The sequence below is a fragment of the Peromyscus eremicus genome, chromosome 3 (assembly GCF_949786415.1).
Source record: "Peromyscus eremicus chromosome 3, PerEre_H2_v1, whole genome shotgun sequence".
Classification (NCBI taxonomy): Eukaryota; Metazoa; Chordata; class Mammalia; order Rodentia; family Cricetidae; genus Peromyscus; species Peromyscus eremicus.
The window spans coordinates 133,599,755-133,622,448 of NC_081418.1; the positions used below are offsets into that span (position 1 = coordinate 133,599,755).

General features: G+C 39.7%; 1 protein-coding gene across 2 annotated transcripts in view; it reads right to left on the bottom strand.

The window, feature by feature from the left end:
* Rimklb (ribosomal modification protein rimK like family member B) overlaps positions 1 to 22,694 on the bottom strand; it is a 34,096-nt gene that overhangs the window by 4,628 nt on the left and 6,774 nt on the right. For both annotated transcript variants that reach the window (XM_059258534.1, XM_059258535.1), the window contains exons 2-4: positions 12,696 to 12,921; positions 5,448 to 5,678; positions 2,587 to 2,673 (exon numbers count right to left, since the gene is read on the bottom strand). In XM_059258534.1, coding sequence (XP_059114517.1) covers positions 2,587 to 2,673; positions 5,448 to 5,678; positions 12,696 to 12,870 — 493 coding nt within the window. In that variant the 5' untranslated portion in view covers positions 12,871 to 12,921. The remainder of the gene's footprint in view (positions 1 to 2,586; positions 2,674 to 5,447; positions 5,679 to 12,695; positions 12,922 to 22,694) is intronic.

Consider the following 22,694-nt stretch of genomic DNA (forward strand, 5'->3'; position numbering starts at 1 on the left):
ATTGAACCCAGCTCCTTCGGAAGGGCAGCCAGTACTCTTAACTCCTGAACCATCTCTCTCTTCCGGTCCCAGAGGTACCTCTTTCTGACATATGCTGTAAGTTCTTCTTTGGAGGACTGATTCTATGTTCCTTTTTGTTGCCTTCCAGCGCTAAGTCACAGAAGGTTATGCAGCTTCTTTGTTTATTGAGCATTCACCATAGGTCTCCCCAGATCCTTAGCTATCACATTAGAGAAGCCAAATAAACAACGAAGTCAATGGTTCTAGCTGAACTTTGATCCATGTGTCCCAGTCAAGGTTCTATGTATGTCTTATCCTTGAATTTATTATATTCTCTGCTAAAACTTCTTTAGAAGTGCCTATCACAGCAACAGGAATCACACCGGCTCCAGAGTGGCTGCAGAAGCAATGGCTAGGAAGCATTCTGGCTAGAACGAGACAGCTGTGCTAGGAACAGAGGCCAGCTTTGGAAAACACCAAGAGTAGAAAGGTGCTGCAAATACTGCAACGGTGATGGATGTCTGCTGAGTCCTGTACATGGGGAGAATGGCCCACAACTGGGGGCTGGAGAAAGGCAAAGGAGGATATGTATAAAATGGTCCAGAGCTAACACTTTTAGCTCAGACATCTTAAGGTAACAAACCTTAGTTTAGCCAACCTACTATGGCAGTCTCTTACCACAGTACAAGCTTCTGAAAACTATGTTCTTCAAAGATAATAAGGAGTTATACAATATACTGATAAATACTGGGAAACGACAACCAGAGATCCAGAGAAAAGACCCAGCAAAATAATATTCTCGAAATGATGAGTAAAGAAAGGTGTATTGTTTGCGGGGGGGTGGGGTGGGGGGGGTGGGGGGGTGGGGGTGGGGGGGTGGTGGTGGTGGTGGGGTGGGGGGGGTTGGGGGTGGTGGTGGTGGTGGTGGTGGTGGTGGTGCACACCTTTGATCCGAGGACTCAGGAGGCAGATTCAGGCAGATCTGAGTTCAAGGCCAGCCTGGCCTACATACTGAGTTCCAGGACAGCCAGGGCTACACAGAGAGACCCTGTCTTGAAAAAAACTGAAAGGAAGGGAGGGAGAGAGGGAGGGAGGGAGGGAGGGAGGGAGGGAGGGAGGGAGGGAGGGAGGGGAGCAATGGAGGGAGGGAAGGAGTGAGGAAGGCTGGATGGACTGCTGATAAAGGAACACTCTGAGCCTGAGGGTAAAAACACACAAAAATATTATCCTGAATTTGGATGTTGGGGTCAAGAATTTATCACAGTAATGGGAAAACGAGTAATACAGAAACTGGTACCAAGTATTTGCTCATTGCTGTGACTGCTCCTGATGAAGTGGCTCAGAAACCCTCTGGACTGTTTTGTGAAGAGTTTGGAAACATAGGAAGACATATGCTAGAGATAAGCTCATTATGTCAGCTCTAGGAACTCAAAAGCAGATTGATAATGCTCGTGAGGTTTCAGATAGCAATAAAGACTACTGGGAACTGGAATATGCTGGTAGCCAATAGACATGTTAGAGGAACAGCAGATGGCAATTAAAATTCAGGTGTCAGCCCACCAGAAGTTCAACTCTCTGATGGGAATGTCTGACTCAAGCACAGCTTATGAGAACATAGGCTCCAGAATGTCTTCTGCTTATGCTGTGATTTCATATTGTTGCTGCTATATGCTCTTCTTTGGTATCTGATATGATGCATTTATATGTGGAGAGTCCCCCACTACCTGTAATGTAGCTATCTCACGATTACATTTCATCTACTGGACATATTTATATGTGGATTGTCAGGAAGATACTGTATAATTTTGGCACAGTCAGGGCCTATTGAGTTCCACTAAGAAGCTGCTTTAATCACAGCTCAAACTTTTGATTAACCAGGAGCCAGGCTGGCTCAAGTTTCTTTAATCTTTATGCTAAGATATAAAGTCAAAGGTTTCTTGGACACAATTAAGTGGTACTAGCTTCAAAGTAGCTTTAGATTAGACCAGGTGCCTTGCTAATGGTTTTTAAGATAAACTATTCCTAGAAAAAGCAGTCTAGTTCACAAGGACAGACTAGCCAGCTGTCTGATTTGTTGAACCAAGGTTAAAGGTGTAAAGCAACCTAATTGCTGTGCCAGTCTTTCTTGTTAGGTCTGGCTGATAACCCAGGACAATGATGGGCTCTCTGCACAAATCCCTAACCTCAGTTTTATGATACAGGTATGTAACCTGAAGACTCAAAGTTCAGCCAACTCAGTTTCCTTTTTTTACGATCTGAAGTTGTAGATCGTTGTACTCAGGGCAGAAAAATATATTTTAAGATTTAAAATGCTTTTAATTTCACTGTGCCTTGGAGAGTGCCAAATGAGCTTGTGTTAAGAAAATTAAGAGACTATGTATTGCTGAAATGAAACATTAAGTTGAGATCTAGTCACACATGTTTTATCTCTACCATAACCTCTAAACAGAAATTGCATCTCACCAAAGTGAACTTGTAGAAATCTTTTACACGTTTGTGGTCTCAAACACTTGCTGGTTGCTCTTAAATTGTTAATTTGCAAAAGCAATTTCAAAACTATGTACCATATCCACAAATTTTACGCACCTCTATGACCCCGAGTGTTCTTCACCACCATTGGGAACTCCAGCACTTCTGCTTCGTCAATCATTTTAGCAAAGTTTTCATGGCCACCTGGTTTGAGGACAAAATAAGTTTAAGACTAATAGCAAAAGTATGCTGGGACCAATTTTAAAGCACAGAACAAGGGAGGTGAAAGCAAAAGACTGATGGCTAATTTCTGTTTGTCTTGAAGAAATTACGTATAAATGACTATCCATTGAAAACAGCACCTTTGGGGGCTAGAGAGGTGGTTCAGTAGTTAAAAGCACTAGCTACTCTTCATGATGACCTAGTTCAATTTCCAGCACCCACACGACAGTTCTCAACTGTCCAAAACTCCAGCTGCAGAGGATCCAACACCCATTTTGGTCTCCACAGACATCACTCACCTGGTGCCCAGACATACATGCAGATAAAACACCCATACACATAAAATAATTTTAAAAATTTAAGAATTACACGGTGTGTGTGTGTGAGAGTGAGAGAGTGACTGAGAGAGAGAGAGAGAGAGAGAGATATTAATTATCTACACCTATGTCTTAAAGTGTTTTAAAGTCCTCTAGTGGTTACATGGTTTCAGGTCTCACACTAAGATTCTGATCACTTCTGAAATGATTTTTCTGCAGCGTGAGATAGAGATTTAGTTTCTTCTACTTGTGGCTATGTAGATTTCCCAGCATGCAACGGTCTGTCTTTTCTCCAATGCACATTCTTGGCCATTCTTTCTGTTGAGAGTCAGACGGCTGTACTAAATGAGTCTGAGTCCTCTGTTATATCCCATGAGCACATCTGTTCTAGTGTCAGTCAGTGCTTCTGTGTGCAGCAGCAGGGATTTAACCCAGTTTCATTTATGCTAAGCACCCAAAGATCAACTGAGCTCTATCTCCAGCCCTCTTTTCATTTCTTACTCTAGACAAAGTTTCACTAAGTTGCCAAACTGGCCCTGAACTCACTCTGTAGTACAAGATGTGCTTTAACATGTGATTCCCTTGCCTCCACCTCCTGTGTAGCTGGGATTACTGGCCTGTACCACTAGGTCCAGCATGGTTTTGCTTTTTGTTTTTGGGAGTTTTTTGCTCTGTTTTGCTTTTTGGTTATTTGAAACTGGGTTTCTCCATGTGGCCCTGGCTGTCCTGGAACTTGCTATGTAAAGAGACCTGCCTGCCTCTGCCTCCCGAGTGCTGGGACTAAAGACACATTCATTCCACACCTGGCTACTCTTACTTGTGTCTTACTGTTTCCACTGCTCAGAAGAAAATGACAGAGCAGCAAACTGAGGGGAAATGGTCTGTAAGTGTAAAAACAATCAGTACGATCACAGAAAAAACTAAGACAGGAAAAGGCCTGGGGACATCAGTACAATAGGAACAATTTGCAATTTAATGAATTAAGATTATCCACTTATAAAATTTTAATCCCTTACCATTAAAGGTACAATTTACTGGCTAGTGAGCCCTTTTCTCCTTCCCAAACTAAAACCCCAAGAACATTAGAAAATCAGCCTTTAAGTGATTCACACTAGTTTTGTCCTGTGTAAATACTAAAAGCAGTAATTATATCAACACATGCATATGGGGTTCTGTTCTTTATAGTAAGACAAGAAATTCATTTTAAAACCTAATTAAATTTCCAAGTATTCTATTAAACATTATTTGAAGAAATGCTTTTGTAGAAAACTATATTTTTGTAGAAAGCTGGGTATGGTGGCACAATCCTGTAATTCTAGCACTAAAGAAGCAGGGGCTGGAGAATTTGAAGAAAGCCTGATCTACACAGCAAGTTCAAGGCCAACAGCCTTGAACAAACAAAATATTAACAAAAAAAAAAAAAAAAAAAAAAAAAAGCATATCACTCTTTTCCAAAAGGAAGGGCAGAAAATTAGCATGATAATATTTATAGCAGTGTTACTCAAAATGTGCTTTGCTATTGGCAGGTAATCAAGTCCAAAAGGATTGGAAACTTTTTCAGTTTATTGGCTGTACAAATTACTATATTTCACTTTAGTATTAATGCACATCAAACTGACTTAAAATGACCCTTTGTCAGAGAACAGTTAAGTGCTACTTTAAAGCATACTGCCCCATCTTCTTTAATGAGGTCATTTTCTTAAAGAATATGAAAGCCGGGCGGTGGTGGCGCACGCCTTTAATCCCAGCACTCGGGAGGCAGAGCCAGGCGGATCTCTGTGAGTTCGAGGCCAGCCTGGTCTCCAAAGCGAGTTCCAGGAGAGGCGCAAAGCTACACAGAGAAACCCTGTCTCGAAAAAACCAAAAAAAAAAAAAAAAAAAAAAAAGAATATGAAAATGATAACAAAGACATTAAATAAAAATACCAAACAGCTGTCTCTTACCTCAAACCCAAGGCCTGTGGGCTAATTTCTGGCCTACTGCTTGATTTTACAAGAAAGTTTTATTGGAATAGAGGTATACTTGTTTAAACGTTACAGTTAGCATCAGTTATTTATTCTATCAGTTAAATATGGAATACCAAACACTTTACTATGTTTCTCTGTGTGTGCGTGTGTGACGCATGCATTAATGTATGTGTACATCAGAAGGATGCTAGGTGTCTTGCTCAATCACTAGAAAGTGCTTTATTCCCCAAGACAGGGTCTCTCACTGAAAGTGGAGCTGACAACCAGCAACACCCAGTGATCTTCCTGTCCACCATCCACAGCACTGTGGTTACAGGACACATGGCCATACCCATCTTTTACATGAGTGCCAGAGATCTGAACTCAGATTCTCATGTTTGTGAAGCAAGCACTCTTGACAAGATGTCTACCTCCTGAGTCATCTCTCTAGGCCCCCTCCCCCTCAATTATACATTCTCATTTGTGATCTCACCATAAGAAAACGTATCTGGCAGAGGTACACCATGGCCTGCTAACTCTTGAAATGTCCAGAATTTATTAACACAGTTCAGGATAGCTTGAGGTCGGTTCATCAGTCGGCACCCCATCTTCTCTAGGTGGCGCAAAACAGTGATATCACTATCACTCTGCACCCATGGGGTTGGAACTCTGACTACCACCACCTGTGGGTAGGCAGAGATTAACTCTCCATTGATCCGTAGACCTGAAAAAAAATAATAAAGAAGCTAAAATCACTGGAAGGAGTATGCAATACAAAAGAGGACATGGTGGCTCAATCCTGCAATTCTATCACTCAGGAGACTGAGGCAGGAGAATCTCTAGGAGTTCAAGGCCAGGACTAGAGAAGGAGATCCTAGTTTTTCTTTGTAAGTTCTTTTATGCAATTTATTTATAATTTTAAAAAAGTTAGATTCAATGTAATTCCAACCAAAATCCCCATCTCATTCTTCATGAAATAGAAAAAACTATCCAAAAACTCTTATGGAACCACGAAACAACAACAAAGATGTTCACTGTCCCTACCAATTAGGAAAATAACAAAACAATAGTTAGAAAATGGAAATAACCTAAATGTCCTTCAACCAACAAATAGTTAATGAAAATGTGGTATATGTATACTGTGGAATGCTTTTCTGCTATAAAAAACAAAAATGAAATCATGAACTTTGTGGGAAAACAATGAAACTAAGAAAGATCATATTGATAAAACACTGCCTCTTCTCTCTTATCTGAGCCTTCCAGCTCCAAATTTTCTAGCTCCAAATCCAAATGTGACTACATTTTCTAGAGTAACTACAAGAAATCAGGAAAGTAAAAAGGGCTGACTGCCAGAGTGGAGGGTGGGGTAAGGGAGCAATCAAGTGGGGAATAGCAGAGTACAGACAACTGGATCAGGGACATGGGAAAAACAAGATGGGGCTCTAAGTAGGAAAGAAGGAAGACAGTCACAGTAGAAAGAGAGGGGAGGGGAATAATGGTTAAGGATGGTTGAAAAAGCCATAAGGAATCACACTATTAGTGATCAAGAAAAACCTATAGGATACATGTGTTTAGGTATAAATATACATATATAGTTTAAATAAAATTTTCTTATCTGGGCTGACAATGCTCCCTCCTAGAGCCAAAGACCACCTAACAAAAAGCCCAACACCAGACATGAGAAGTCCTCTTCTGAGTTGTCAGCCAGGGTTGTCCAAGAAACCCCAAGTCATTATAGGCTATTGCTACTGCCCTTGGTTGCTTCCTAGAGGAACAAGTAATTCTCTGTTGCTGAAGACATCAAGACATCGAGGCTCCTGAACTAGAACAGACCTGAAAGCTTCCTCCCTGAGGACCAACTTCCATGATACCAAAAGGTGTCGTGCAAGCTTCCAAGGGAGGGAAGCAAAACAGTTCTACCCAGATATGACACTATGAACAACAATGACTAGCATAGCACAACAATGCTAAGAGTGCAGTAGTGTCATGTATAATTTGGTGGTAACTAACAGCTCTCTATTAAACTTAAGGTCCACTCAACAAAGGGGAAGTCATTCCTAGTATAAGAAACCTAGCCAACTACCCAGGGCTCGCGAACTCATGGGTCTTGCAGGACAACCTACAGTCTATACTAAGTCAGCATAATCCCTAACAATAATTTATAAATACTTGTCTTTACACCCACAAATAAGTGTAGTCTTTACCCTTCATCAGGGAACTTCTCTTTGCAACAGATAGACCATTATAGAAAACCACAACCAATCAAATTAAAGAGTTTTGGAGCCCACTCCCAATGGATATATCTACAAACAACTCTGCAGCACTTAATTTAAGACTCAGGGATCACTGTGAGGGGACCATGAGATTTTAAGAGTCAAAGGATCAAGGAGTTTGCTGTGAGACTGTGTCTCCTAGTAATGTCAGAAGCTACACCCATTAAGTTTCATCAACATGACTGTTTAAACATGAGCTGAATAAGAGCAACAGCAATAGACATGCTAATGTGGACAGGAGAAAGCCCAAGAGGCCTCAACCCTAAACAAAGAACTATAGGCAATTAAGGAATGCTGAGAGCCGGAAAAAGTCTTTCCCAAGAAAAAGCACACTAGTTTTCCAATACCAATGGTCAGTACTAAAGACACATACAAGTTAGCATTATATAGACTGAGCAGGTTGTATTTTATGTATTTAGGAATATGTACGTACGTGTACACAGACACAGACAGAGACAGACACACACACACACACACACACACACACACACACACACACATTCATGTACCAATACTTAATGAAAAGAGGACATGAATTTGAAAGAAGGAAGGATATGAGGGTTTGGAGGGAGGACAGAGAAAAAGGAATAATGTGATTATATTATAATCTCAAATATAAATAATATTTTTAAATGTAAAAAAAGTAATAATAATATAAAGGAACACTACAATACTAAAGCAAGCCAGGCGGTGGTGATGCACACCTTTAATCCCAGCACTTGGGAGGGAGAGGCCAATCTGTGAGTTTCAGGCTAGCCTAGTCTACAGAGTGAGTTCCAGGACAGTCAGGTGACACAGAGAAAAATTGTCTCAAAAAGCCAAAATAAATAAATTAAAATAAAATACCAAAGCTTGTATCTCAAAATCAAATGCATTGTGTTGTTAATACTAGATTGGGATAGAGACATTCTTCTCTAAGAAAAGCAAAAATCTCACCAGTATAATATACACTATCATTTAAAGAGATGGCATAATATATTTACATTCAGATATGAAAAAGCAAATATATAATGAACTATTAAGGGGAAATTTGAGAATAAGTTTATTTGTACATATATAAATACAAAATTTCTGAAAGAGTAAATGACTGGGCGACAAAGTAGGAATAAGGTAGAATAGGTAATTTCAACACTGTACTCCATGCAATTTTCTTTCTACTTTGTGTTCTATGTGGGTTTTTGAGTTCATCTGCTTCTATGATGAATTTTTAAATTGAATTTAAGAAGGCAATAAACAATACAAGAAAGATTTTTATATGAATTACTCCTTAAAATCTTTTGATTTTAAAATAGTACATGTTGCTTAAAACACTCAAATATAAAACGTCAAGACACATTTTACCTTCCACCCACCACCCTGGGTACTATTACTTTTCTCCATGGTCATCTAAGTATATATAAAATTCATACTTTTTAAAAAAAAAAAAAATCAAGATTTTTGCATATTGTTTAACACAAATGTCTCCCATCGCTTAAAATTACACTAGAGATTTTATTATCACTTCTTTCTTAAAATGGTTTAAGAAATGTCATGATTAATCCTTTCCTGAACAACTTTTCATTCTATAAAAAAGATACTGTGGGTACAAGTTAGAGACAGAAATCACAAACAAAAACAGGAACAGGTCATGTGCCTCAACTATGATTTGTATTAGTATAAATATAAAAATATGACTGACGGCAAAAAAGTAAGAACACAAAGTAACATTTTCTAAACTAATGAGTTCGCACTGCCCTTCAGGTGCTCACACTGAGTACTGTCTGCTCATAACCCATACCTCCACTTTTTAACTTCTCCCTGGCATAAAATGGGATTAGAAGCTCACCACCAAAGAATGAGATGACAATCATAAAACCTGAAGATGAATTTCTACATAATTTTCACCTTCAGACAAATACTAATAACCTGGTAAGAGTCTCAATAAGGGACAGTGCAGTGGCATTTACTCCGCCCATGGCCTTGGGCTATAGGCCCAAGGAAGCAGCGCTTCCTGCTGTTGTACATGACCTCTTAAAAGGAAAGGGAGGGGTCACCAGGTCCCTTCTCCCTGCTTCCTGGTGTGATCCAACTGCCAGGTGGATTCACTCTCGGTCAGAACAAAGGACAACTTCAGCTGTCTACTTGGTTCTGTATTCGTGAGTGTATTTCCTCAATTTATATCCTCATAAATTCCCTAATACTCCTTAAGCAGACTCCTGTAGATTTCTCAAATTAGGACTGTCTGTGGGCATGTCTGTGGGCATGTCTGTGGAGAAAAACTGTCTTAATTATCTTAACCAGTGTAGGAAGAAAGACCCAGCTCTCACTAAGGGCAACACCATTCCCTAGGCAGAATTCCTGAGCATGGAAATCGAGCTGAGCACAAGAAAACTGAACATCCATGCATTCACTCTACCTGTGACTGTGAATACCACTAGCAATTTGAAGTTCCTGCCTTGACTTGCCTCCAAAGCTATACTGAACAGCAGGCTAAAAATAAACCCACTTCTCCCTTCAGTTGAGGATCTTGGCTGGAGTACTTTAGTACACCAATAGCAGGATAAAAACAGTCTGAAGAAAGCAAACAAGCATCAGAATCAGAGTCAGGTGCCACAGAGTGTCAGATTTTAAAACACTAGGAAGCTGGGCATAGTAGTTCACACCTGTGACCCCAGCACACGGGAGGCTAAGACAGGAGAATCCTCACAACTTTTAGGCCAATTTGAGCTACACAGAGTTTCAAGTCAGCCTAGGCTAGAGTGAAAACACTATGACTGACAGTGTAAGACTTCCTTTCTTTTTAAATAATTTAACTTTATGTGCATTGGTGTGAAGGTGTCAGATCCCCTGGAACTGGGGTTGCAGAGAGTTGTGAGCTGCCATGTGGGTGCTGGGAATTGAACTCAAGTCCTCTGGAAGAGCAGCCAGTGCTCTTAACTACTGAGCCATCAATCCAGCCCCAGTACAAGACTTTCTATGGAAAAAGCAGAAAGCATGCAGGAACAGACAGAAACAAACAAAAAGTTGTACATATGGAAAACACTAATTAAAAGAAGTCTTTGATAGAAACTTCACTACACTGGACTTAGCAGAGAAATTAATCTCAGAACTTGGTAATCATGGCAATCATCCAAAAATAAAAAGTAATTTTCTTTCTTTTTTTTTTTTTTAAAAAAGAGATTATCCAAAAACTACAGAATGGCAACAAGAAGTATAACTCATATGTAGCATAAATTACATGTAACTGAAAAATAAACAGAAGTATTTTAAACAATAACTATGACTTTTCCTCAAATTAATATCAGGTACCATTTCAGAGCAGAAAACTTATAAAAAATATTAATACCATATAAATTACATCTAGGAGGGCCACAAGAGGTACCCCATACCACTAATCTCAGCACTGAGGGGTGAAGTAGGGGGATCAGATGTTTCAGAGTAGTTTGGTCTACAATACTCCACATTATAAGCAAGCAGAAATGAGGTGGCCTGGTCTACAATATCCCACATTATAAGCAAGCAGAATGGAAATCAACCACTTGTTTGATGAAGGTTGTTTTCATTCTCCTTTCTACTGACAGGTCAGCTGACACAAGAGTTTGACCCAAGTATGTCAATTTTGAAAACAAGGAGACTTGCTATCAAACAGTGGCTTTGAAATGAATCAGGGAGCCTGAAGTCCAAATCACAGTCAGTAAAACTAAGAGATAAGCAGGGAAAATATAAAACTGGCAGCCCAAGGACAGAAACCCACAGGCAAGTTGAGCCAATCAACTCCAGTTTAGGGTTACACTATAGTTTTTTGTTTTGTTGCTTTGTAATTAGGCATATAATGAGGAAAATGTTCCAAAGGAGAAAATCCTGAAGAACATTATTTTTAATTAAAAAAAAAAAAAGAGAGAGAGAGAGAGAGAGAGAAAAGAGAGTTGTGTGAAAGCTGTTTCATTACCTCGCTACAAGAGGATGGCATTTAATATAGTATAAAAGGCTGGAGAGGTGGCTCAGCAGTGAAGTGCACTTGTTGCTCTTGCAGAGGACCAGGGTTCAATTTCCAGCACCAACATGGGATCCAATGCACTCTTCTGACTTCCGCAGGCACCAGACATGCACATGGTACACACACACACACACACACACACACACACACACACACACACACACACACACACACGTAGACAAAACACCCACGCACATAAAATAAAATAATCTAAAAATATTAAAAGTGTACAAGACTAAAAATGTCTGGATCCATAAGAGTCCATTCATGAAGGATCCCTGCCCAAGGAATGGCCTGCCCACGGTTAGTGTGGGCTTTGCCAGATGAACTAACCTAGTTAAGAAGACGCCTCACAGGAATGCACAGAAGCACATCTCCTGGGAAATTCTAGATCCTGTGAAGCTGACAACACTAACCATCAGAGTGATGCCCAGGTCTACCTCCCAAATTTTGGTTACTTAGCAGATATTTTTAAATGTTAGAAAACCAAAGGCTACCAACTGGTTCATTTATTTATTTATTATATTTATTTTTGTTTGTAGGGATAGGTTCTTTCTTATTCTGTAGCTCATACTGTCCTTGAACTCTGGCCTCAACTCTAATGAGCCACCATGCCCAGGCTATTTTCTGAACACATGTGAAACACTAGAAATACATGTATCACCAGCTGAGTCAAATCCTTTTTGTTGTTGTTTTGTATTATTTTCTTGAGACAGAGTTTCTCTGTCTAACAGCTCTGGCCATCCTACAACTCTCTTTGTAGACCAGGCTGGCCTTGAACTCAGAGATTCACCTGCCTCTGCCTCCCAAGTGCTGGGATTAAAGGTGTGCAGACACCACTACTGGCATTTTTAAAGTAATAAGTTATTTCAATTAATGCTGCAGATATTATCTAAAGGAAAATGAAAATAAGAATCACATGGAAACTAATTAATCAACAGAATTCCCATTAGTGAATTACAAATTTCCTTACAAGTACTTTAAATTTTGTAGATAAATAAAAGGAATTTAAATTTTGTAGTTAAGTAAAAAAAAAAAAAATTATTTATTTATTTTATCTTTTTTAAGACAGGGTTTCTCAGCTGGACAGTGGTGGCACACTCCTTTAATCCCAGCATTCGGGAGAGGCAGAGGCAGACATGGATCTGAGTTTGAGGCCAGCCTGGTCTATAGAGCCAAGACAGCAAGGATATCTCGAGGAGAAAAAAAAAAGAGAGAGACAGGAATTAAAAGCATGTGCCACCATGCCTGGCAGATAGTTAAATTTTCATAAAACTACAAAGTTTTTATTCTAGTTTCCTTTCCACTCTTCCACACATACTATAATTTATAAATTAGGAAATACTAGTGCTCCTGTGTCTCTGTACACAGACTACCTGTGAGTGATGGCACTTAAGATAAGGCTGTTATGACTTCATGTCTCCTCATTATTCCAGAATTTCAACTCACAGCATTCTAAACAAAATCTGAAAGAGCACTTGTATAGCCTTACCCAGATTTCCTTGCTCAACTGTCAGCACCACCTCGTCCATCACTACAGCCCTAAAGTCCAATTCTTCCTCACAACATTTGGCCTTCAGAGCTCGTAAGATCTCTTTTTGCGGATAGTCTTCTCTGATTCGTCGATCTGTCAAAAACCACAGCTTGGCAGCCACGGAGCTACACATCTCGATCTGCTTGCTCTTCCTTTTCTGGACTATTTAAATATAAAATTTTATCTAGATGGAAAAGAAAATACACATGAGATTGATGAAATCATACATATTTCTAGATTTCACAAATAAATGTAGTTTTATGCTAACTAAACAAACAAGAAGTGGAGAGAAACACTTCCAGCTAACCCGAGTACTTTGTGGGGGTGGAGGGAGGCAGACACAGGAGAATCAGGAACTCAGTGTCATCCTTAGCTGCACTGAGAATTTAAGGCCAGCCCCAGTAACCCTGTTTCAAACAAAAACAAAGGAGAAATACTATGCCTTCTCCCTGCTGGTATACCACTAAAAATATGGACATCCTCAAGAAAGATTTCTCCATCTTCCCCCGGGGAAGCTGGCAGCACAACAGGGTACACAGCATACTTCCATTACAATTTCCCTATATTAATATTATATTAATTCTGTCTAGGAATACACTTAATCTGACTGCTTATTTCTAGTTTTCCTGTTTCATCCTTTTTGTTAAAATTCCAATTCTTAGGTGCAGTAAAGATGGCTCAACAGTTGACATCTGTTATTAAAGAAGACCTGAGTTCAATCCCAGCATCCACATGCTGGCTCACAACCATCTATAACTCCAGTTCCACTCAATACCTTCTTATGAAAGGGTATCACATGTGGGCAACAGGCATGCACATGGTACAAAGACGTACATGCAAACAAAACACTCATGCATAATAAATCTAAAAAAAATTAATGATAATATAAAATCCAATTCCCTTCCTGGTATAAAAATGGGTCATATTAAAATCATTGACAATATTTGGCGCTGGAGAGATGGCTCAGTGGTTAAGAGCTCTTCCAGGACCCGGATTCAATTCCCAGCACCTACATGACAGCTAACAACTGTCTGTAACTCCAAGATCTGACACCCTCACACAGACATAAATGTAGACAAAACACCAATGCACATAAAATAAAAAATAAATAAATTACTCAAAGTCATTGACAATATTATCCCACTTCCCCATCCCTAGATAACTCATTAAGTTTATTTTTATGCTGGGCGGTGGTGGCGCACACCTTTAATCCCAGCACTTGGGAGGCAGAGGCAGGTAGATCTCTGTGAGTTCGAGGCCATCCTGGTCTACAGAGCAAATTCCAGGACAGGCTCCAAAACTACACAGAGAAACCCTGTCTCAAAAACAAAAAAAAAATGTTTTTTATCTGTAGTTTTTATATTTGAAATTGCTCTTGCTTTAAAATTGTTATGTAGATAATTTAAAAAACTATATTACTACATAAGCAAAAACTAGCATTTTAGGAGTAATTTTAATAAAATTAAGAATTGGAGAATGAACAAAGAGCTCTCTCTACATAATGCAAGCAAGCACCCACGTCCATCACTGTGTGCCACTATTTCCCTTCTTTAAAAGGCACATCACATTTGAAACGAACATATTTTACTAAGAGTGTAAAAAAAAAAAAAAAAAGATGCCTTTCCCAGAGTGCTACTGAGTCTGAATTCATGAGTCTGAATCAGTCAACAGTTGAAAACTGTCTTCCTAAAAAGCAAATAGTTTACCACTCAGAGTTTGATGTATAAGAAGGGAAAGTTTTAAGTCATTTTTAGTCAAACAGATCTCTGTGAGTTTGAGGCCAGCCTGAGCTACACAGTGAATTCCAGGCCAGCCTAGGTTACAAAGTGAGATCTTGTTTCCCTCACACATCCCCAATTTTTTTTTTAATAAAACCCTAAAAAACTTTGAGAACAGCTATCCCTTGCCCAGAGCATCCTGGATCTGAGAGAAGGCTACCTCTAGACTCCCAAATCCCAGCCATATTCCTCACTTCCATCCAGAGCACACCAAAATCTACAGATGTTCAAAGCCCTTATAGTAAAGTATGAAATATTGTGTATAACTTGCATACATTGTCTTGTATACTTTAAATTTCTAGATCAAATACAGTGGAAATGCTAGTAATACTTGTACTGTTCAAAAAGCAAGAAAAAAGCCTATAATTGTTCTGTAAATATTTTTGGTTAGGTAAAGCCACTGATACAGAGTGTGTGAACATAAGGAAGTATGACTGTTCAAGTGTCTTGTCCAGTGGGCATGGAAACCAACCCAGAACAGTGGTCACTCTTACAAATGAGCAAGGCAAGGCAGATCAGCAACTTCATGACCTCCCAGATATCGAAGTACACACCCTCACTACTTTGGCTTGCCACACCTACCATCCTGACACATCTACTGACGCCTAAATCCCCTACACCCACCATTTCCTCAAAGGTCTAAGCCAACTGTTCTAATCTCCACGAGATATAGTAATAATCTAATTTATGCTAAGAAGAAATCCAGCCAACAATGCCATACCATTCCCAATTTTGGCAAATTATAAATTAGTTTAAGATACTTAAATCTCGGGGGCTGGAGAGATGGCTCAGAGGTTATGAGCACTGGCTACTCTTCCAGAGATCCTGAGTTCAACTCCCAGCAACCACATGGTGGCTCACAAACATCTATAATGAGATCTAGTGCCCTCTTCTGGCATGCAGGCATACATGAAGACAGAACACTGTATAATCAATCAATCAATCAATCAATCAATCAATCAATCAATCTTAGGGACAAAAGATACTTAAATCTCATTAGAAGATAACCACCCATTACGATAGAAATACAAACTATTTTCCCCATATGGGATATCCTATACAACCTACAAGTTACAAACTTATGTTCCCTTTCCTTAACAGAAAGGGTTTTTTTGTATGTTGTTTTTTTTGCTTTAAGACAAGGTCTCACTATGCAGCCCAGAGACCTCAAACACAACTCTCCTGCAAAACTTTTCACGTGTTAGGATTACAAGTATGCCACCCTGTCTAGCCAAAACATTTTTTCTATCAAGCTTTTCTTTTCTTAATTTTTTGTTTTGTTTTTGTTTCTCTGTGTAGCCCTGACTGTCCTGGAATTCACCCTGTAGACCAGGCTGCCTCTACCTCCCTCTGCCTCTGGAATGCTAGGATTAAAGGTGTGCACCACCACCACCACCACCACCACCACCACCACCACCACCACCACCACCACCAGCAGCAGCAGCAGCTACAAAGCATAAAGATTTGTCCTTTAACCATAGCTGTGGAAAACTTACAAAGCAAAACTACATTGTTGTCTTCTTCACTGGAAGATGTTTTTCTGAGGGCTTATGTTACACTCTCTTCCCTGTGGAAAACCACAGAAGGCCCAAGTGTGTACCCAACCAGGCACTCTATCTGCTGCAGATGGCACAAGTGGCCTTCTTTCAAGGTTACATGAGGTCTTACTCAAAAGGCAAAGCCACAAAGAAAAATCACAACAGAGTAACTAAGAAAGTCTCAGCTTCCCTTGAGAAAAGAACAAATACTTGTATTCACCTTTATTATTATTATTCTGGAGCCATGTCAGTACCTGGTCTGACACTCGGGATCTTCCCCACTCCACTCCCACCCCAGACAAGGTTTCTCTTCATAACCCTGGCTGTCCTGGAACTCTCTCTGTAGCCCAGGCTGGCCTCAAACTCACAGAGATCGGCCTGCCTCTACCTCCCGAGTGCTGGGATTAAAGGTATGCGCCACCACCGCCCAGGACACTCGGGCTCTTGAACCTCATCTTTTCAGGGATGACTAATTTCTTGCATGAAGGAACTTCCTATGAGTGATAGTTGCTGCCCCAGCAATCATAATAAAATGCTATTGGGGAAGCAAAACCTTTTGTCAATAGTAATGTCAACTGTTAGAAATTACATGAGATAATTTTTCAGTTACTATCTATAAATAAAATATTTCCCTTTAAGATAAAAAATTTGGCAACTCATTTTCCACAAGAAGTCTCTAGGTAGCAGGTACTGTTGAAGATGTCTGACTTTACACTTGTTCAGCACCCCCACTAGACTCCTGCTACCCAGGCTAAACCCCAGCAGCAGTCTCAGCACAGGCAGAAGGGAAAACTTTAGTTGAAGGGCATCACAGGGGTGCTGCACACTCAGCTCCCTGACCAGAAAACAACAGACACAGATCTGTGGAGAGCATACACATTGCTCAACAGTTATACAGCTATTAACAGTCAGTGTTACATCTTGAAGTCCTGTAGCTCATTCTTGGGTTCTAGTCAGGGAAAGGGCACACTGTCGCCTCATGCACTCAAGACTGAATGCTGCGTACATGGAATACTCAGATTTACTTTTTTTTTTTTTTTTTTTTTTTTTTTTTTTTTTTTTGGTTTTTCGAGACAGGGTTTCTCTGTGTAGCTTTGTGCCTTTCCTGGAACTCACTTTGTAGACCAGGCTAGCCTCGAACTCACAGAGATCCGCCTGCCTCTGCCTGCCAGAGTGCTGGGATTAAAGGAGTGCGCTACCACCGCCCGGCAGAACTTCATGTCTTTAGCCTTGTATTCTAGGCAGTGGGTTTTTTGTTCGTTTTATTTTATTTATTTATTTATTTATTTATTTTTTGCAAGCTGATGCTGAGCTTACAAGGGAAAACTATCAGATATAAAGTCTCTGTAGGTGGCTCAGCAGTGAAGAGCAGTTGGTACTCTTGCAGAAGACCCAGGTTTGGTTCCCAGCACCTACCTGGCAGCTCACAACCATCTGTAACTCCCATTTCCACATTATCTGATGCTTTCTTTCTAGCCTCCATAGGCACCAGGCATGGGCATGGTGCACATAATAAAGCATGCAGGCAAACACTCATACACACTAAAATTAAACTAAAACCTACTTTTTTCCAATGGAGTTTATAACTCAGTATTTTATAATTATTTTCCTTGATACTCTGGAAGAAATAAAAAAGTGATAGGAATTACTTAACCCGAGTTTACCGTGTAAGAAAGGAAATGGAGTAAACTGATGGTGCACACTTGTGTTCATAATATTTTAGAGATAGAGATGGAAAGATTGCTAGTTGGAGGCTATTTAGTGAGATTCTGTTAAAAAAAAAAGGTTGGGTGGGTGGGACTACTATGCTTATAGACATTTGCTGACATTCTATTTACCTTACACCTGTATTTTCCCCACAGATTTTATTTGTGGTAATAATGTGTTCCCCCCAAATATTGTGCACCCTAATAAACTTATCTGGGGTCAGAGAACAGAACAGCCACTAGATATAGAGGCCAGAAAATGGTGGCACACACGCCTTTAATCCTATCACTTGGGAGGCAGAGATCCATCCGGATCTCTGTGAGTTTAAAGCCACACTGCAAACAGCCAGGCATAATGACTCATGCCTTTAATCCCAGGAAGTAATGGCAGGAAGCAGAAAGATATATAAGGCGTGAGGACCAGGAACTAGAGCTGGTTAAGCTTTCAGGCTTTCGAGAAGTAGTTCAGCTGAGATTCATTCTGGATGAGGACTCAGAGGCTTTCAGTCTGAGGAAACAGGATCAGCTGAGGAATTAGCAAGGTGAGGTAGCTGTGGCTTGTTCTGCTTCTCTGATCTTCCAGCATTCACCCCAATACCTGGCTCCAGGTTCTTATAAGACCATTTAAGATTCGTGCTACATTTATTAGATAACTAAGCTCCTTTAAATGCTAGGAAAAATCACCATTTCGTTTTACAGAGATTCTTATCTTTTAAAATAGTAAATATTGTGGCCAGTGAGATGGCTTTAGCAGGTAAAGGCACTTTGCCATCAGTAAAAAAGTAAATCTTGCCAGGCAGTGGTGGTACACACCTTTAATCCCAGCACTCGGGAGGCAGAGGCAGGATCTCTGTGAGTTCGAGGCCAGCCCGGACTACAAAGTGAGTTCCAGGAAAGGCGCAAAGCTACACAGAGAAACCCTGTCTCGAAAAACCAAAAAAGAAATGAAGTTCTTCACTTATTTCCTTCATCATGGGAAAGCCATTTGTTTCAGTGTTTAAGACGGCCTAGATTTGTTTTTAAGAAAGGATCTCAGTATGTAGCTAAGCTGGCTGACTTCAATCTGCCCTTCTCCTGCCCCAACCCCATCTCCCAGTGCTGGGATACAGGCAAATGTCACCATACCTAGCTCTAGACTCTTTTTAAAAGTATTTTTAGAGTATGACTTTATTTCCTCAAAATTTTAATTCTCACACTATAGTAAAGCTAAAAGTACTTTCTTTTTTAGCTTTCAAATAATTTCAACTAAAACATTCTAGGATCTAAAGCTTAGCATTCTAATTCTTACTATTTCCTTAATAAACAAATGTTCTCAAAATTCAAAGTTAAAATCCTTGAACCTTATAGACACACAGAGCTCATGAAAACAGAGCTCATGAACACAAAGAGATTATCCACTACTATTTTTTGTAACATCACAAAAAATAAAAAGTAAATCAAGGATACCACATCCCCCTCCCTCTCCCAGGGTGGGTGGTCTCAAGCAGGAAAAAAGAAACAGAAGGGGAGGATGACAGGGTTCAGTAGCACTAGCAAAACCTTTCAGGATGGGGCTGAAGGGAGGGAAAGAGGGAACGGAGCCATAATGTACCCTCTAAAGATACTAAAACACTTCTACAAGCAAAAAAACAAAAACAAAAACAAAAACAAAAACCACCTTTCACTCCTTGGCTTGGAGAGTCAACTCTGGTTAAAAACACTTGTTCTTACTGAGGACCCAGGTTCAATTCCCAGCACCCACACAATGTAGGCTCACAATCATCTGTAACTCCAGTCCCAGGTTTCTGATGTCCTCTTCTGACCTCTGCAGGTACACACACAAGGTGCAAAGAACACATAAAAAATAATAAATTTAAAAAGTGAATCTTTCATTCCATATAATGCTCTAATACATGAGTTCAGAATCTAAAAATAAAGGCTAGGTAAGAAAAATATACACTCAAGCCTCAGCAATCAAGGAAGATTTGTTTCAAGGAGCCACCACTCAGACTCACTAGCATACAAAATCCTAAAAACTGACGTCATTCATATAAAATGGAAGGTACTTACATATAACCAATGAACATTGTCTCATATACCTTATTTCTGGGTATACTAGTTACTTTTCTATGTTATGATGAAACACCATGACCAAGACAACTAACTTTAGAAGAAAGAGTATATTAGGGCTTAGGATTCCAGAGAGCTAAGAGTCCATCACAGTGTCGAAGTGGCAAATGGCATCTGGAGTAGCAAGATAGGGGTTCACATGTTGGGTCACAGGCAGAGAGAGCAAACGGGGAATAATAAAGTAAGGCTCTAATACTCCCAAAAGCCTGTCCTAGTGACATACTTCCTTCAGCAAGGCCACACCTCCTAAACATACCCCAATAGTGTCATCAATTAGGGACCAGATATCCAAATGCCTGTATATGTCAAACACATTCAATGCAGACTTTTATTCGAATGTTTCCAGTCCTCAACTGGATAGAAAGGGATGGCCGTACATTATGGAACCGAATTTGTATGTCACTCTACTATAATCTACAATAAAATTCTAATACCATTTAAACAATCCGAAATGGCTACCATCTTGTCCAAGTGATGCCATCCACTTCCATGTGAGAAATGGGAGCTAGATTAGTTTGTGGAGATTAACAAATGATTTGTTGCGTTTTAGGCACTCCTTCAAGAGTCTCCTTTGTCTCTGACAGCTCTCCTGTTCATAAATCTCAGATTTTCATTCTAAACCCATTTTCTACTACCTAGAAATGTCATTTTCATCCAGATTTCAGCAGTTATTGAAATACAGACCTAAGTATCTCATTCCAATTATGAGCTCATGACTGAATTTCAAATCCCACTGAAATGAAGTTACTGGGCTTCCTTAACTAAATGCCATCCTCTCTTGCTTTATTGAGCTTATAATTTCTTAATTTACATATCTACTTTAGCACCTATATTCTGCACACACACCCCCATTGTGACCATTAAAATTTTCAGACCAGCTTGGGTAGGTTATAATGCTCATCTGTCTGACCATATACTGGTCTGTATGTTCAAGTTATTTTGTGTAAGTGATTAGCAGCTATAATCTATTGATTTAAAAGATTATCTTCCAAAATGTGGAAAAGCCTCATCCAATCAACTGGATTAAGAATTTTGCACTGAAGCAGTCCTTCCTTAAGTGCAAAAACTATGCCAAGACTTGGGTCTCACAAAAAAAGTCCCCAAATTTCCTCTACACCTCCAACCTGCGTAGTGTGCTTTAATGCAGCAACTTCCAACTCATGTGTTTATGGACGGTCAACCATCTTTACAGATCTGGATTTACCAACCTTACAATCCATTACAATCATCCATTCATATATTTACTCTCTTCTTCTGCCCAGCACTGGTTGATATACTAGCCTAACTATGATACTCAATTCAGAAGCTTAGTCACCATGTTTCCATCTTTCCTTTGCTACTTCCACAAAGGCACACATGCACACAACGTTAATTTTATTTTTGTTGATACCTGAATTTCACTAGTCTCTTCATTCATCATACACCCAGAATATTTTAGCACTGCCCTTGGGCACCACCTCACTGTTAATCTATTCTCCTATACTTCCTGTTACTTGAAAAATATACTCTAGACCTACCCATTTAGTATATTCTGGTCTGAGAGGTTTGACAAAGCTGTTTTTCTGCACTCCTCCTTCCTCTAGCAGTCTATATCATACTAGAAATGCCCAGTCTACTCTTATACCTATACTCTAGCACTACCACACTATAACTTGCGAGTATTTTTATTACATTTATTGGAAAGGATATTTCTGTGCTAATGCACTCATACAGAGGACAATGCAACAGAGTCAGTTTTCTCCTTCCACCATGTGGGTTCTGATCAAACTCAGGTTGCTAGACTTGGCAGCAAGCACCCTTTCCTGTTCATTTATCATGCCAACCATGTTTTGTGTTTGTTTTTGTTTTGTTTTTGTTTTTGTTTTCCTGGAAACAGGGTCACACTATGTAGGCCTGACTGGCCTGGATACTGCTATGTAGACCAGGTTAGGATTAATGGTATGTGCCACCCTGCCAGGTTCCTTCACTGGTTCTCTAAGCCAGATGGTCTAATTGTATTTATGCAAACGTTCTTTAATATATTAGCCCTCTATATCTGCATATTCTAGTGATTCAACTGAGGACTGAAAACATTTAAGGAAAAAAAATTCCAGCGTTGGTGATATAGCTCAGCATCCACCAGGCCCAGCAGATTCACCTTTAAACTGGGGTCTGCCAGTGCTCTAAGAGGAATTCTTGAGCCTTATGTTAGGGGAAACACTTCAAAATATTAAGTTAGAACTTTACAAGGATCCCTATAGCACAAGAAGTAGCACAAACAGGATTGTATGGAAATTAAAAAGCATTACAGCAAAAGAAACATTCAAAGAAGACAGCCTTACAGAATGGAAGAGAATCTTTGCCAATTATATTTCAGATGATAATATCTAGACTGTATGAAGAACTTCAAAAGTTCTTTACACACACACACACACACACACACACACACACACACACACACACCCTGGGTTAAAGTGATAGCTCAGCATGTGCTGTTCTTACAGCAGTCATGGGTTCAGTTACCCATACCCACATAGTGCCTCATAACCATTCATAATTCTAGTTCTAGAGGGTCTGATGTCTTCTGGCCTCTACCAGCACTAAGCATACACGTAGTATAATATACATACAGGCAGGCACTCATAAATACAAATAAAAATAATTTAAAAAAAAAACTTCCAATCACCAGTCAGTGGTGGTACATCTTTAATCCCAGCACTTGGTCTATAGAATGAGTTCCAGGATAGCCAAGGCTTCACAGAAAAACCCTGTCTTGAAAAACAAAGCAAAACAACAACAAAAAGAACTTTCCAATCAATAAATTGGCTAATGAGAGGCCCTGTCTCA